General features: G+C 41.7%; 1 protein-coding gene across 1 annotated transcript in view; it reads left to right on the top strand.

Annotated features, from left to right (window-relative positions):
* Positions 1 to 12,739, top strand: part of IDUA (iduronidase, alpha-L-) — a 43,832-nt gene extending 31,093 nt beyond the window's left edge. The window contains exons 2-13 of the mRNA XM_010085263.1: positions 453 to 535; positions 1,151 to 1,258; positions 1,901 to 1,996; positions 2,565 to 2,767; positions 3,191 to 3,370; positions 4,957 to 5,173; positions 5,737 to 5,952; positions 6,541 to 6,662; positions 7,985 to 8,110; positions 8,967 to 9,043; positions 9,810 to 9,910; positions 12,017 to 12,739. Coding sequence (XP_010083565.1) covers positions 453 to 535; positions 1,151 to 1,258; positions 1,901 to 1,996; positions 2,565 to 2,767; positions 3,191 to 3,370; positions 4,957 to 5,173; positions 5,737 to 5,952; positions 6,541 to 6,662; positions 7,985 to 8,110; positions 8,967 to 9,043; positions 9,810 to 9,910; positions 12,017 to 12,117 — 1,630 coding nt within the window. The 3' untranslated portion in view covers positions 12,118 to 12,739. The remainder of the gene's footprint in view (positions 1 to 452; positions 536 to 1,150; positions 1,259 to 1,900; positions 1,997 to 2,564; positions 2,768 to 3,190; positions 3,371 to 4,956; positions 5,174 to 5,736; positions 5,953 to 6,540; positions 6,663 to 7,984; positions 8,111 to 8,966; positions 9,044 to 9,809; positions 9,911 to 12,016) is intronic.
* Positions 12,740 to 16,558: the final 3,819 nt, after the last annotated feature.

Raw genomic sequence — 16,558 nt, 5'->3', positions numbered from 1 at the left:
AGAAAGCTATATTATGTATTGCGAATTAAGAGAACGTTAAGAAAGACGGCATATGAGACAAAATGGAACTGGCCTAGCAGTAGGTAATCAAATGGCAACTGAAAAAAAACAGGTTGGTCAAAAAGGGTCTAGATAAATTTAACTTCAGCAAAGATTTATAAATCTTGATATCCTGTTAAAACCTCAAAATCCAGGAAGCAAGTTCATTTTGTTGCCTCTTTTGCTGCCACTGGAATAGGAAAAGGGCATGGATTGGACAAGAAACATGACCTGCTTATGGTGAACGCCCATTACTTTACAGGAAGGAAGTTTATGTACAGGTCCAAGAACCCTAGTTACATGTACATTTTGAGAGCCAAAAGAAGGCAGCCATCTGGACCCATTATCTGCAACCCAGTGCCACCTTTACTATAATGTTTACATTTGTACTTTCTATTACCTGTATTCTTCAGAGTGATGAATGGGAGACTTCACTACAATTTTACTGCCTTGGATAACCTTATGGATTGCCTGTGGGAAAATAAGCTAATTCCAGGTAAGGGCAGCTCCTTTCTTCCACAACTTGCTACGTCTGTTTGTACATATTGTGCAATCATCAGAAAATTCTTAGAGAGCTTTGCCAAAGCTGATTTTGATAAAAATTCATTTTTTTTCCTACTTGCTTTTACCTAATGTCCATGTAAATGTAAACAGTGTGAGCAAAATACTGCTAGGGCAATTAAGAAAACACAAATGGTTTTACATTGCTTTCGACAACAGTTTGAGATGTATGAATTGGGAAATGAGATCTCTTGAAGGGGAGAAAGCTTTGTACCCATTAACGTGTGCCTAAAAAGGCCAGAGAAGCTGATAATCAAGGTATAGCTTCTCTTGAATTTCTGCAAACACCCACTGTTTAAAGTTCTCTCTGAACCTTGAATTCATAATGGTAAGTATTAGTATTGATTGCTCTAGTCATTGACAAGTAACAAGTGTGAGCAATCTCGAATATGAAATATTCATGGTGGGGACATGTAGAAACAGGAAAGAAAGCCCATTTAATGATGCTTCTTCATTAACAAGTTTGTTTCTGATAATGCAATAATCCCTTTGTTAATCAAAAGGGCATAGCATTCACAAAAAAAAGAGACCAATCTTTTCTGTCTTTTAGGGTTTGAATTGATGGGGAATCCATCAGGATATTTTTTAGATTTTGAAGATAAAGAACAGGTAGTAAGATGGAAAAACTTAATTACACTTCTGGCTAGCAGATACATCGGTAAGTAAAAAAAAAAAAAGTAGAAAAAAGCCATGTTTTTTATTCTATTGTAATCCCTTTTAACTACATCAAAAAGTTCTGTGTGTTGTGATCAATTTCAAGATCCTGGATTTCAGCACAGAACAGGGAAAACCCATGACAGAATGGACAATGGGATAATAGCCTCTTTTTTTTTTTTTGCTGATCCGTGACCAGCATCCTGAATGAGTTGTGTGTTCTGGGTAGCACATTTGGGCTGCCTCTGAGGACTGACTTTTAACTTCATTATGTTGTTGTGGTTGCAAACCACCAGCTTGCACTAGGACATGATAACCTCAGTACCTCCCACATGCCAGCTTCAAATGTCTCTCATGAGACAGAAGCCTCAACCTGAATTAAGGCTAGGTGAGTGCCCTAACCACAAGGCTGTAATTCACATCACCCCCCTCTCACCTTTCATGTTTTTCAAATATTGCTACATTTCATCCAAAATGAGAGATCATTTTGAAACTACCAAAATCACATTTCCCTCATTATTAAAAATGGTGCTCTGGGTGTTGAAACTCACCTGCAACACAAATCGATAGGATTGTCTTGATCAGTGACTAGTGGATAGGATTGTCTGAATATGGAGCTCACTGATAAGTGAGGCCTCTCCTACAGATAGGTATGGATTGAAGCATGTTGCTAAATGGAATTTTGAAACATGGAATGAACCAGACCACCACGACTTTGACAATGTGTCTATGACAGTGAAAGGTAAGTATGTTTTAGAGCACTTACTAGTGTAGTAAAGTGGGACAGGTATGTGGGGTGGGTGGGGTGACAGTGAGAAAGGAGAAATGCTGGGAAAGAAATAAGGTAGGAGAGATAAAGAATGTGAAAGGTATACCTAGTCTGTTTTGCTACGGTCATATTACAGAGTACACTTCGTTCTGTGCTTGGACATCAGTATAAATACAGGGATAGCAGAATAGTAGAACAGGGAAAGCAGAACAGGAGTTACACTAAGAGACATGGTTCATTATTTGGATATAAAGTAAGGCTACTGGGGGTAAGGGACTGAAGGGTGGAGTAAGAGGAAAACTGTTCATTGACCGATGCATACCCTGGGAACCTGTCCTCAGAAGACCTTTGGAAGAACCTTGTGAATGCAGCTGAGGATTTGATGTCATCTTGTGTTGTCAGTGCATAGGAAAGTGTAGCCTCAGTTTGTGAGGTCCTGCCAATAAATGCAGTAATAGATTTATAACATCTCCCTGTAGCTTTACATCAAGATTCTACTTTGAGTTACCATTTTTGATATATGCATCTGCTTGGACTTCAGGATTTCTCAACTATTATGATGCTTGCTCAGAAGGATTAAGAGCAGCCAGTCCTCTACTAAAATTTGGAGGGCCTGGGGATTCCTTCCACCCCTTACCCAAGTCACCCATATGCTGGAGTCTTCTGTCTCATTGCTACAATGGAACCAACTTCTTCACAGGGGAGATTGGTGTAAGGCTGGACTACATCTCTCTCCACAAGAAGGTCTGTCCAATATTTCAGTTTGAGGCTATTTTTTAATCAGTTCAATGCAAGTTACATTTTATTCTGATTTATGAAGTTGATTTCCAGATGAGTGTCCAGCCTGTAACAGGAAGCATGGTTACCTATTCTAATAGAATTTTGAAGATACTCAGTTGCAAATCTTCAGCTTAGAGCAGATTCGCCTTTCCCTAATTCCCAGGGAAACAACTCCTCTACCTCTCTTCCATTTTGTGTTCTAGGAGGAACTCATGCAAACTGCACGTGCTGTGATGGATTAGGTAAAAATACTAACACTGTCTTGCCCACAGCTCCTCTGGGACTCCAGGAACATGTTTTCAGAATATGTTTCTGTCTCTGTGTCATGTCTGTGTGTTTACTACTGTTTGCTCACTTTCACTAAGCAGATATGAAATATTGTTGCAGGGAGGTGGGAGTTCCCTCTACATCTTGCAACAAGAAGTAGAAGTAGTTGAACAAATTCAGAAGCTGTTTCCTAATTTTGCTTCTGTTGCCATATACAACGATGAAGCAGATCCAATGGTTGGATGGTCCATTCCACAACTGTGGCGAGCTGATGTGACCTACGCAGCTATGGTTGTAAAGGTAACTCAGTTCATTGTCAGTCTCACAGTAGGGTCTCCTGATGCATTAATGCAGTTGCAAAGGTAGACTTACAGTCAATTTTTAAGCAGCTACTCAGAATAGTAAATCCAACAAAAGAGCTCCCGATTGATACGGCTGGGGTTTCCCTGAATAGTCTGTTTTCAGTAGCTTTACTTAGTTTGCATTAGTTTTCTTCATCTTCCTTTGAAAAACAGCAACAACAGCAACAACAAAAACCAACTGAGAACTAGCCTTCCACATGTTGGAGAATGTGTCAGATACAGTCCTCCAGTTAGATCCATCTGATAAGACTATACCCACATACCCTCTTATGTAATATTACTGCTATCATCTCTTTATATATGATATAGCTATCATAAGTTTATCTCATCAGGAGACATCAGGTATAATTAAGAAGTCCCTTGAGCTCTTAACATAAGCTCATTCTTTGGTTTTGGATAATGACTGTACATGTGGTCTTATTAATTACTGTTAGTAATTACTCTTGTTGATCGGAAAAGCAGAAGGAGAAGAGAATGCTCAGCATTTCTGTCCCTGCAGGAACTGCAGCCTGACCCCAGAGCAAGCTCAGCTCTTGCCCTTGCATAGCGATAGTTCCCACTGCAGCCCTGTTGCTTTGTGAGCCACCACTTTATAGAGCATCCAGAGTCCCAAGCGCTCCTGTGCAAAGTAGTAAATCCCAAACCTGGGAGCATGTATGTCACCTGGAAACAAGATGCATCTTATCAGCTGCTCCTGTGGAGAGAAAGGCTCCCAGCAACTTCAGGCTGCAATACAGAAGCAGTCTTCTCCAAAGCAACAAGTCACTGACTGCATTGCCGGGAGAGCAAACAACAATGTTTATAATGACATGGTGATATGAAGGGAGAAAAAATGACACATCCAACAGAAAATTAACACTTGGGTGGATAGGAGCTGGAGCCCTTTGTTGCTTCGGGGACACAATTATGAGACCTTTTCAGTTGTCACCCTTGTGAAGTTCAGTTTGATTCTGATACTTGGGCACAATCTGGTAAACAGAGGGCTTGGGATCTCTGACGCTTTGCAGCAAAGCAGCACAGCAACTTGTGAAATACCAGGAGAACTGAATCCATATTAGCACCAAGTGAGTAAAATGACTCACTGAGGAACCAAATCTGCGATCAGCTCCCAAGCCTTTCTCTCCACACTCATGTAATGGGTACAAGGTAACTCCAGAGTTGGAGAACCATTTAGATTTAAGTCAGATGGTAAACCAGGTTACTAATTTAATATTCAAGACAGAGTAGTATCAGTTGTAGTGCAGTAGCCAAGGAAATATATTAATAATTTGTGCAGAGTACTAGTAATAGGTTTTTCAGAGACTTTTTACTGCCACAACTGTGTGGATACTTCAAATTTTCCAGTGATTAACGTATCACCTAAAGAATAGTTGCTCAAGAGTTGTGAGGAACAGGTTAGTTCTTTAGACTTTTCTAAATGGCAGATGGACAGCTCTTTTCAATATGCTGTAAAGATTTTTCAAAAATACAGACATCGTGCGTTTGTTGGATTTTCTCCCGAGTGAAGTTCCATCTTCTTTGCAGGTAATCATTCAGCATCAAAATCTGCTCATTTCCAAAGCCAACAACACCATCAACTACACACTGCTGAGTAATGACAATGCCTTTTTGAGCTACTACCCCCATTACTTCACACAGCGGACTCTGACAGCACGTTTTCAGATGAACAATACAAGGCCACCTCATGTTCAGATGGTGCGGAAACCAGTACTGACGGTCATGGGCTTGCTGTCACTGCTAGGTATAGTAAACACTGGTTAAAGAGCACATCAATAACCTCTTCTACCTAGAAGCTTCCAGTGTAAGAGTGATTATTCCAGCCATTTCACCATTGATAATAGCAGGATTTCTCCTACGTTCTGTTTACCAGCAGTGTTAAGAAAATAAAACTTCATTTCCTCTGAGAAATTAATAGCTTGGGAGATGTTCCTGACAGTGTGCTATCCATTTGATTTAATTTACTGCTTTTTTTCATGCCCTCTGTGTGCCAGATACTCCTTTTTTGTTGACTGGTACTTCCCTCTTGTGCCATCATATCAGGCTGCAAATGTATTTAGGAAATCCACACAGCTGGAAGATCCATATGCAGCATACTAAAGGAGGATCCTAATCCACTGTTACGTGCTTAGATGTTGCTAGCTGGACTGCTAAGCGTAAGAACCATAGTATCTGCATGCTCTGCTGTTGTAAAGTAAGCCTGACTGAATGGTATATCTGGTAAAATAAGCTAGAACGTAGCTCAACCTATAGATCCTCATGTTCTGACTAGCAGTGGTGCTTACAAAGTTGTCACATTTTTTAAAGGAGAAAAGCAGATTTTTGCAGAAGTAATCAGCAGTGAAGGCAAAAGCACTCAAAACAGCACAATTGGTGTCCTGGCGTCTGTGCACACTCCAAGTGAGATGCAGCCCTCAGACAGCTGGCAGGCTACTCTACTGATGTATTCAAGTGATGATAACAGGACGTCGTCCAATATCAGCACTGTCATAGTGAATGCCACCCACTTCCCCAAACTTAGAGGTAAACAAACATCATGTAGGCAGCTCACATAATCAATCTTTAGCATAGAACATCTTTTCTTGCAAGAGGGTGTTTCATTTGCTAACTTTCTCATCTTTTGGTGACTCTCAGATTTTCTGAGATATGATGGTGCTCTTCTAGGAAAGGTTCTTTCCTAATGCCTGTTTTTTGACCCTGCTTTTAATGGCAGCTGCAAGTGCTACATTTTTGGAAAGATGTTAATCTCAGTGCCCTTGGCTGGATATTGCCAGGCAATAATTCCCTTACTGGGGTGACTCCAAAACAGCCAACATGACCATATGATTATGCAGTTGATGCAGTTGTCCAACAAATATGTGCCGCACCTGTGCAAAAAATGAGATTGTTTCAATTCTGGTTGTGGGTGTAATAGTTTGAAATTTAAACTTGGAAAATACAAATTGTTGGGGCTTGTAAGAGTGCTAGCCTTATTACTTTCCAGTGGAAGCCAGGCTCCAAAGTGCTGAAATCACTTTTGAGAAGGTAGACTTAAACACCTTGCTAAATTTATTCTTGTTAATCTTTAAATCCAAGTAAAGAGTTTACTCTGTTTCATCTGTGTTCTTAAAGAGCTCGTGTATATGGCATATTACCTGGATAACAACCAAACTAATCCCTACCTGAAGTGGAAACAGCTAGGAAGCCCTGACTTTCCTTCCCCAGAGCAGTTCCAGCAAATACGGGATGCTGAGGTATGACCTTGCATTTGCTTGAAGTGTTGTTTGGGTCAAGTGCTTGTGAATTGGTTAACTACAGCTAGTGACAAGAAATCAGCTCAGGTAGTCAAAATTTCCTTAGCCCACAGTTATGCGCATTTTGTATGTATATGAAAATACACTTGCAGTCACACAGAGAAATGTAGCTGACACAACTGATACCTTTCCATTGATGTTATAAAAGTGACTAAATGTAGACAACCAACTTCTTTGCTACTGGCCTACCCTTAACTAAGGGGGCAGAGTTGCTCCAGAGCATGCTCCACATTCTCTCTGAAACTTCAATGAGCTTTGAGACCCTTTCTGTCTTGTCTCCCCAAATAAGTCACATGGCCCTGTGTATATTACAGAAGGGCCAAATTGCTGCATCAGAGAGTTGAAATGAGCCCCCCTCAATAACAGAAAACAAATAGGTCGCTGAAGTGGAGATTACCTGGTGCAAGTCCAGAAGACACTTGACATCTTTCAGGGGCTCACAGGGGGGCCTTTGGTTCCTCTCATCCTCACCAGTTCTAAATGCACCCCAAGAGGGGACCGAGGATTAAGTCCTCTCTTAGGACTCCTACCTACTGAGAAAAGCCATGTGCACATTACTTACTGCATGCAAGAATATCTGAGCAGCCTGTCACTTTAGCTCCCTCTCCCATAGTTGCCCTTTACATTCAGATACACAGGTGAAAATGAAGAAGGCCACCTTTGTCCCCTTCGGGGCCCACAGACTGTAATTGCCTTCTGACTTTGCTGTACAGTACTATGTCTTCTCTCCCCATTCACCATAACCCACTATTGCTAAGGTCTGTGGGATACTATAGGAGCCATCAGATCTTCCTTTAACAGGACAGCAGTAGGGTTTTAGATGCTCTTGGCCATCTGGTGAAATCTCATCCTCAGAGACCAGCTGAGTGGCTGTTGTAGCTATCAATAGCTTTCACTGCACATTGGGAATCCATAGCTAAGAGATAGGGATGTGGTTTGCAAGTGGCTAGACCACTAGCCTGAAAGGCATCCATGGGATGGATGTTACTAAAAGGAACAGATCACACCTAAAGGGTGTTTGCGATCAACCCAGTTTGTGAGATGGACAAACCCTCTGCTTCCTGAAGAGCTGGAAAACAAGGGAGACAGAAGAGTCTCCCAGCTTGAAGAACTTTAATGGCTGTAAGCCAGTTATCAGCACCAACTCTATTGGAAATTTGCAGTCCCAAAGTAAATACACAGTCCCTTTACCCAGATGTAACAGTTGGCCTTTAGGTGCTGTAATGGAAGGTTGTTCACAGTGCTTCTCTTTGGCTCCACAGGACCCAGTGACAATGGGCCCGTTCCCATTTCCTGAAGGTGGCATCCTGACACTGAAGCAAGACTTACCCATTCCCTCAGTCTTTCTTATTCACATCTGTGCAAGACCCAGATCCGCTCCTGATCAAGTATGTGTTATATTCTACTGTAACAGTCACCAAATTAGAAATGGCTTCCTGCTTTAAGTCTAACTAAGAGCTAGACTAGCATTTCATAGAATCATAGAATCATAGAATCATTAAGGTTGGAAAAGACCTCAAGGATCATCAAGTCCAACCCAACACCACCTAACTCACTAAACCATGTCCCTAAGCACCACATCTACACGTTTCTTGAACACCTCCAGGGATGGTGACTCAACCACCTCCCTGGGTAGCCTGTTCCAATGTTTGGGCCTATTATTTGTTAAAAGTACCATGTAAGACTTAGTAAGTAAACAATTTTTCTCTCTTTTGATGAGAAGGTGTTCCAAGGCATAATTCAAGATAAAGCATTCCACAGCAAGTGATAGGAGCTGTCACTGAGTTAAATTCAAGTTTATCCATGGTGAAAAAATAATCATAGAATCATAGAATGGTTAGGGTTGGAAAGGACCTTAAAGATCATCAAGTTACAACCCCCCTAATAATGCAGTACTGGAAACTTCAGTATCTTTAAAAATCATATCATGTGCTACCAGGCTTGACAGCATCTCTCCAGTTAATATTTGATAACTAAAAATAAAATGGAATCATGGCTGTCTTAGATTAGACATCTATATCTGCTCAGTCAGTGCCACCCATGTTCGTAGTGGTGCCCAGAGTCTCTGAAGGTCATCTGCAAAGTTGACAGGTTGGAGACATAGGCTACAAAGCCAGGAATTTTGTTTTCCCCCTGGTTTCAGTGGAAAGAGTCAAAGCAAATAATTTAGTAAGGAAGGATGAACCCAGAAGTCTGACCTGGCTGATTGGTTTGTACAGTTTTCTTACATGTGTCTTTGGACAGGTGACGGGCGTTCGTTTGATCCCTCTCACAAAGGGGCAGGTCGTTGTGCTGTGGGATGATGGCTGTGTCAATTCAAAGTAAGTATCTTTTACAATAAAATGGATATAACCGAGTTACCAGCACGTTACTCCCTAAGTTGCCACTGGTCCTACAAAGTGAAACGAGTTCATAAATTGAAGACTACTTGCTCCCTGAGAGGTGCTACAGTGCATTTGTCTGTCAAAATGAACTGTAGGACCTACATGCAGTAACTATGGAGAGCAACTCTGACTACTTTGCGGTCTGAGCAAGGGGATCTGCCTGTTTCTAACCAGCACCCGATGACATTTTTGAGGGTCTTGCTTTCAGCGATATCAGACGGGAAGTTCCATGATAAAAGTTATATTAGCAGCAGGTGCCTAGATGGGATCTTGCACATTCCTGTAAGGGATGTGAGTTGGAAAAGAAAACCCTGAGGTCCTTGCTCCAGCAAGGTATACTAGGCTGGAAACCCTCTGTAAGTGAATTGTCAGAGGTGATCCAGTGTGCATCCAGACTCAGGAAGCTAGTCTCCCTGGACTCTTCGGCCTTGATAACCCTGGTTTGCCAGTAAAAGAAGCTTAACAGTTTGTGATGCTGCAAGCACCCAGTATAGCAAGTCAACCTGGGTGTTCTAGTGTGGGTTGTTGGATCTGTGGTTCTTCCTAATACTGACAATTCATGCTGTCCCACATTTGGCAGGAATGAGTCAACTGAATATTTCCTGGTTTTGGCCTTCTTTGTTGAAGAGACTCTTAGATTAGGATTTGAGTGCTAACCACATTATCAGTGGTATTTACTGAGCTCTCTGGTTTTCTTTTCTAGATGTATAAAGACATTTGAAGTGGGGTTCTCACCGGATGGAAGAGCATACCAGCGGATAAATGCCAAAGACACAGTATTCACTCTCTGGGTTTACAGTCCAGGTAAGGCAAGAATATGCGTAGTATGTAATCTATCATGTTAATAGTGCCACTCATGAGTGTGTGGAACATCATTTAGTAACCATTGAAGGTAAATAGGTTGCTAGTGACATACACTCCCATCACAAAAAAAATCCTTCCTTTAGGACCATATTCTCAGTGAAAGCCTTACTCTCAAGTACAAGCAGTAGTTGACAAATAGTCATGAGGACATTATTAGGAATAATGAGTAAATTCCAAAGTCACCAAGATGCGGGCCTGGAAAGCTCCCTGAGAGGCAAAGTGGCCCGTTTGTCTCTATTTGTAGCTGGTGTAGAAGCGTACAAAAATGAGAACCAAAAAAAATTGCTCCACATGACAAGAGGTTGGTGTTGTGTTCACAGCAAGGCAAGTCTGAGGTTCGGACTTAGTCCCACAGCTATTGGCCATGCCTTTGCCTAAATTTGTACAATCCTCTTGGAGTAAAGCAGTACGAGCAAACTGCCTTGGTAACAACTTGTTTTGTAACATTGAGTCTTGAGGTGTTAGACTGCCTAAGAATATGGCAGCAACACACGAATAAGTGGGAGGTCACATCCACCTTTCCTGGAGTGGTTGGTTGTCTTGGATTTATCATGTTCTGAGATGCTGCAGGGAAAGTTTGCAATTCTGCTCTTGTCATGGTCACCTGTCCCTGTTCCCATACCCTTTTATGGCCATTTTAAGCTATTGAGGTGCTCCCTTGTAAGAACAGAAGAGGACCTCCTGTATGACGGTTTGTCCTGGCTATCTGAATGCCTAGCGATGGAGAGACCATTGTCTTTGCTGTTTTGCAGAGTTTTCTCTTTAGCCCTGACTAGCTGCCTAAGTTTTAGATGTTTCATGTTAGAGGGCAGCGAGTTTCATCTTTGTCAACAAGAAAAGCTTCTCCTAGAGCCTGTGGTCATTTCTCCTCAAGATGCAATAGAAACATACCCAGATGAAAAACGCTGAAAGAAGGTAGTGATGTTTTCTTTCGGTATTTTTTGTTGTGGTTTTTTTTTTGCTTTTTTGGACAAATGTGGTCTAATCTGTAATGTGACTGTCCAGCAAGTATTACTAATAAGCACTGATCGAGCTGTGTGAAGCACAGACAGACCTTACCTCAAAGTGATACTAATAAAGACTGATAAGGAGCAATTCAGAGAAGATTTTGCCAGAAACACAAGCTCATCTTAGCCTGGGAAGGGCTTAGCATCAGAAGTGGGTGCATAATAAAGTTCACAGCTATTATTGCAATGTAAAGGCTACACAGGTAAGCAAAGACTGTAAAACATGGCTAAGGCAAATCTCTGAAATTAGGATTCATTATCAGCTAGTGCAGCACATCTGGGGAACCTACCAGATTTGATTGATTGTTTCAAAACCGAAAAAAGAAAAAATCTTGCTTGAAAAAAATCTCACATCTCAGCAGCCTTTATTGCTAGGTACTTCCTTCTCACTCATTTCTAGCATTCTTTTTCTTTTAGGAAAAAAAGTTAAATTCTAAAGCACACATAAAAATCAAGTAAATAGATGAGAGAAAAAACATTTATATTGCTTTTGAGGTTAAAGAATCTGCTAGAGAAGGCTGTGTTCTTTGAACCAGATCAAGGAAGAAAACCAGCAGAGCCACAGAACATCTGCTCACGTACCTTTGGAGCAAGTGGTGCTGCTTCCTGAGTTGAGCAGAAGGTTTTCAGTCAGCCTGTGTGCTTCTCATTCTGATTCTTTGTTGATCCTGTTCCACATAACCTGTTCTAGTGGCACAATTCAGGCAGAAAAGTAAGTCAGAAAAAAGGAAATCACTAGTTGTGGGTTGCAGAAGATGTCATAGCCTTCTTCCAAAGCTCTACTCGCAAATCCTAATGAGGAGAGAGGAGGTCCTTGGTGCAACAAAAAAGAAAAAAAAAAAGAGCCAGTACATGGCCATGAGGAATTTATAATCATTTTTAGTTAGACAGGCACAGGCACACTTACACAGGGTGCAGAACTGATTTTACCACTTCCCCAGCCCATTCCACAAACCTGCATTTTGTAGGAGTAGTGCCTGTGCCAAGCACCAAGGTATCAGCCTTTCACAGTGACCATTTCTAACCTTTTCATTTGCAGGAAGCTCAGTCTCCGGCTTTTACAGAGTGCGTGCCATTGACTACTGGGGGAAGGCAGGCCTGTCCTCTCTTCCTGTGGAGTATGTTGAAGCTTTCAAGTGACTCTGAAGAGTGGTTCCTGGCTCAGTGACAGAGTGGTGTATGCTCCCTACAAATGACAACTCCCCAGAAAAATAAACTCCTCCCAAGCTGAGGAGGGGGTATGGAGAGGACCTGATGAAGCAAGTTAGGAATGCAAGTTAGAAGCAACTGCCACTATTAACTCTTCAGAGCTCAAAAGACAGTATTATCAAACAGCCAAAACTGACAACCCAACACGTACAATTGTAAGAGTCTGCCACAGGACTGGGATTCAGGTTGGTATCTAGGAATTATGGGAATAAATACTTATTATTCCCTATTTTGCACTGAGCTAATAGGCAGGATAACCAAAGATTTATAGACGTCACAAACTGCAGGAACAGGACCATTGCTTCACTGTATGAGTGAGAATGGCAGCGAAGGCACCAGGAGGTTCCATCTGAGAGTGAGCTGCCTGCCTCAGCTGCCAGGCTGTCTTGACATACTGGTTTGATGGAAAAGCACACAGCAACCAGACGTGTCTAGAGCATGAAGTGAACGATTCCCTCGTCTGTGATGGTTAGTCACACATGCTCCAGTGGGTTATTTCGGAGCATCTGCCATGTCTTCAGATGTATGAGGTTTTTCACGCTCTCACACAGGGGTTTCCATCCAGCTCTCTCTGTATTTGTGGCTGTTACTTGGATGTCAGAAGTATTCCATTCGCACAGGCAGAGGAAGGAGTAGCAGCTCATGCTCAAAGGGGAGGAAAGTTCTAGCTTCCAGACTTCCCTGCCTTTGCTGCTTTCTGCTCTTGCCCAAAGTGCCTGTTTGCACTGAGGCCGTTGCCTCTTTGTGGCAGAGTCTCTACCACTGAAAGCCCCTCTTTCTCTCCATTGCTGTCACCTAGCCTGGCCTTCTAGAGCTGTAATGTCTCTCCCCAGCATACCTCCCCTCTCAGGCTGTAAGTAAGTGACGTGAGGCTTGGCTTTGGGTGGCCGGGAGAAAGCTGAAATGCTAGTTATAGCCTTTTGTGTTTTCGTATTGCAAGAGAGCACACTCTTGGATATAAGAGGGCTGCTACTGACAACCAGTTAGGAAATTAACCAAAACCAATTTGAGCTTCTGTGCCTTGAAAAACATGCGTACAAGCGTGTGATAACCACAAATCATGGGCTACAGAATGCCTCTGCCTGTCCTTGCAGCTGCCAAACACTTTATGTAACAGCAAAGTTCCCTGAATTTGCAGAGATGTTTTTCTACTCTCCCCTTTTTACAACTGGCACAATTTGAACTATGCCTTTAAAATGCTTGTAGATGGAAGGACAATGCCAGTGAAAACATCTGGAGTGTTTTCCATAAGAGGAGCAGCTTTGCTGCACAAACAAATCCCCTACTGCTCTCTTTGCTGACATCAGCCACCTCACTAACATAACAACAAAGGCTGTATATTTGAAGAAACATTCAGATCTCACACAAAAAAATCCAAGTTTGCACAGTAGGAGAGATCTGAACTACCTCAAATGGCCTCACTTTTACAGCACAGAAAAGAAACATATGCAGAAAGTCCGTACGTATAAAATGGGGCCTTGTATCTCCTTACCTTCTGCTTGCTTGTTCATGTACTCATATTGGAAGTAGCCTTAAAAGATCAGTTTTGTTGCAAAATTCAGGTGAAATATTTCTTGCCTCACTGAAGTCTGAATAAGGAGTGCTTCTTACATCTAAATCTGCCAGTTCCTCGCCCATTAAAGACTTGTGCAGAACAAAAAAGGGTCATTGAAGCCTACTTAATTGGTAACTCAGTTTCAAAAAAGTTAGTAAGAAGTTCTACTTGGATGGAGATAATAAAAATACATTTCAAAGTTGTTATGACTGCCCCTAAGTGAAGAATCAATTGTAACATTCCCAGTATGGAATGGGACCACAGAAAAAAATGACTTTTGGAAGTACTCAAGTATAGACCCTTGAGAGATTTCAGAGTGTCTGAAGCAGGGGAAGATACAGGAGCTTGAGATGACAGTTTACCCTGTTAGGATGTCTGATTTGAGTAGCCTTCTGCTTTAAAGTTTTCCCAGACTGGCAGTCAGAATATAGCGGTCTTTATCAAACCAAGGACCATGCACTGGTTACAGGTGTTTGAAAAAAATTTCAGCATAGTTCTCATGAAGAGTTGATTTTGCTATGCAGGGGTACCGTAGAAAATGTGTAAATGTGCAAATAAAAATAGAAGATCAAAAATCACTGCCCCACTTTATTTAGCAGACAAACTTAAACTGTACCTCACAAAGTGAGGTCTGTAATGGTATATATGAGGCAAATGATGTAGGACTGATGAGTCCTGGTGGAATGTTTGGCTTTTGCAAAGGTGCAGAACAGCAAATGGGAATTCACTTACTCTTTCACTGTATTGAAGACTGACCCTATGGCGAGTGATTTGCTTCAGGGCAAGTTACCATCTTTCGTTAGATTTTAGGCTGGGAGTTCTGCTGGCCCAGAATTTCTGCTATTCAGCAGTTACAGATGTGAGGCTTGCAGCTGCCTCTGCGAAGTGGTTTGTAATTCTCATGATTACTTGTTTTGCCTTGTTTAAAAGCAAAGAAAGAGTGCTGTTTTCTGTAAAGTTTCCAGGTAAAATTTCATGCATTGTATTGCTTACTGAAGCCCCCAGAAAAGCAGAAATTTTATTTGCAAGGGTGGAGCTTAACATGTTGTAGATGCAAATAAAATCTAGTTTCTTAGGGTCAAATCCAGCCACTTTGAAAATCTGTCATTAGGTCCCTCTTTTAGGGCTTCTGCATTAAGCATCGTCTGAAGTGTGGACGGCATAGTGCTTTTTTAGGTATTTTCCTGGCAGTGGCAGATATGCATAGAAAGCAGAGCTGACCAAAAATGGAGCACTGCCTGTTTAGAAACAAGTTTTGAATATTCATAAAGATATTTTTTCTTTTTCTTCTTCTTTGCTGCTTTAGTATAAACTTATTCCTTTAAGCAATGAGTAAGTCTAAACAATTGCAGCAGAGAAGAGAATTTGATATTTCCGGGATTGAATTTATTTCCAACAAAGTATAGAAGTTTTGGGCTGCCCTTGTCTTTGTTGTAGTTTAGTGTCTACAGAAAAATGCTATTTAATACTTGAAACTTGAGTTTTCTGTAACGGTCACTCACTTACTCTGCCTGATAGGGCTTCCAAAATTGGATGTTTACCATCTCCTCTGTTAAATGGGCAGTGATCAGCCTTCCCCTCACAGTTTTAGTTTTCACAAGTGCCAGATGTGCTGCATAGTGCTTACTGGGAGTAGCAGGTACTTAGTAGTTCTGTACCATCAGAACCAAAGCAAGACTGCAGAGCACTCAGGTACGTCTCTTGCTGACCATAAATCCAAATAGGAAAATCTAACTGCAACTGGAAGATGAGATTGTTTGCCTGCTCTTTAAGCAAAAGCTTATGAGGTGGTGTAACAGTTTTGCAACTGTTAAAGTGAATGCTAGGGAAAAAACTTTCAAAGGAGTGTTTTGTATTGCCTAATTCTATATATACTGCATTTGTTACCATCTTTTGTGCCACCCAATAAAACCAGTTTTTAATCTTTCACATGAACCCTGTAAAAATCGGATCTGATCCTTGTGTTCTGGAAACCGCTCAAAACTAGTGTCAACAACTTCATCTTGCAAGTTCCAACATTACATGAAAATGCAGCATGAAGGGAATGTGACCATAAGAAATTTCAAGGCTGAAGTAGGAGCTTGAATGCATAGATTGCTTCAGTTACCACATCCAGGGGAAAACTGGTCAAACTCAACATCATACTGTAGCATCAGGTCTTAGTACTTGCAGTGTCCTTGCTGGGAGAAGGTTCACTGATGTGTGAAGGACAATATCCTTGCAGGGTTCCCCCTGCTGTTGCACAGTCATAGCCTTTCTGCCAGCACTAACAGACCTTCTGAGGACAAAACAACAGTCCTTTTCATTCGTAAACAGCTTTTTCTTTTCTCTTGTTATTGGAAAGTTTGTACAGGACAAAAGTTATGACTTGGAACCTACACACACACTTAAAACTTGATTCTCATACACCGGCTCAAACAGCAGACAGAAGTGTGTCTGCCTCTAGACATAGCCTAAATGTTTTATGTTGAACTCAGTGGAATAACAAGAGAAGTGTAAATCAGAGCAGAATACACTCATAGCTGCCTGCCCTGCTTGATTTCCTGACCTCATCTTTCACATTTCCTGCAGTCAGTGGAGAGAAAGGCTATGAGCTAACTCCTGTCTCTTTATTAACTCACCAGATCATATGATGAGGGCCTGCATGTAGTCCTGATGGGAACGTGTTCCCTCAGTTCCTCCAAGAACAAGGCAGATTGCTGGGGCACGTATAACTCCGTGATGTATTCTCCCAGAATCTCCTATGCACCTGGTGTCAGAGCCTTGTGTGGCTGAGAAGGGATTTCACTGTCTAACTCGTCTGGACAGACTGTACCA

Source organism: Pterocles gutturalis, unplaced genomic scaffold (genome assembly GCF_000699245.1).
Source record: "Pterocles gutturalis isolate BGI_N339 unplaced genomic scaffold, ASM69924v1 scaffold46810, whole genome shotgun sequence".
Classification (NCBI taxonomy): domain Eukaryota; kingdom Metazoa; phylum Chordata; class Aves; order Pterocliformes; family Pteroclidae; genus Pterocles; species Pterocles gutturalis.
The sequence above is the reverse complement of the archived record's forward strand: the minus strand, read 5'-3'. Positions and strand labels throughout refer to the sequence as shown.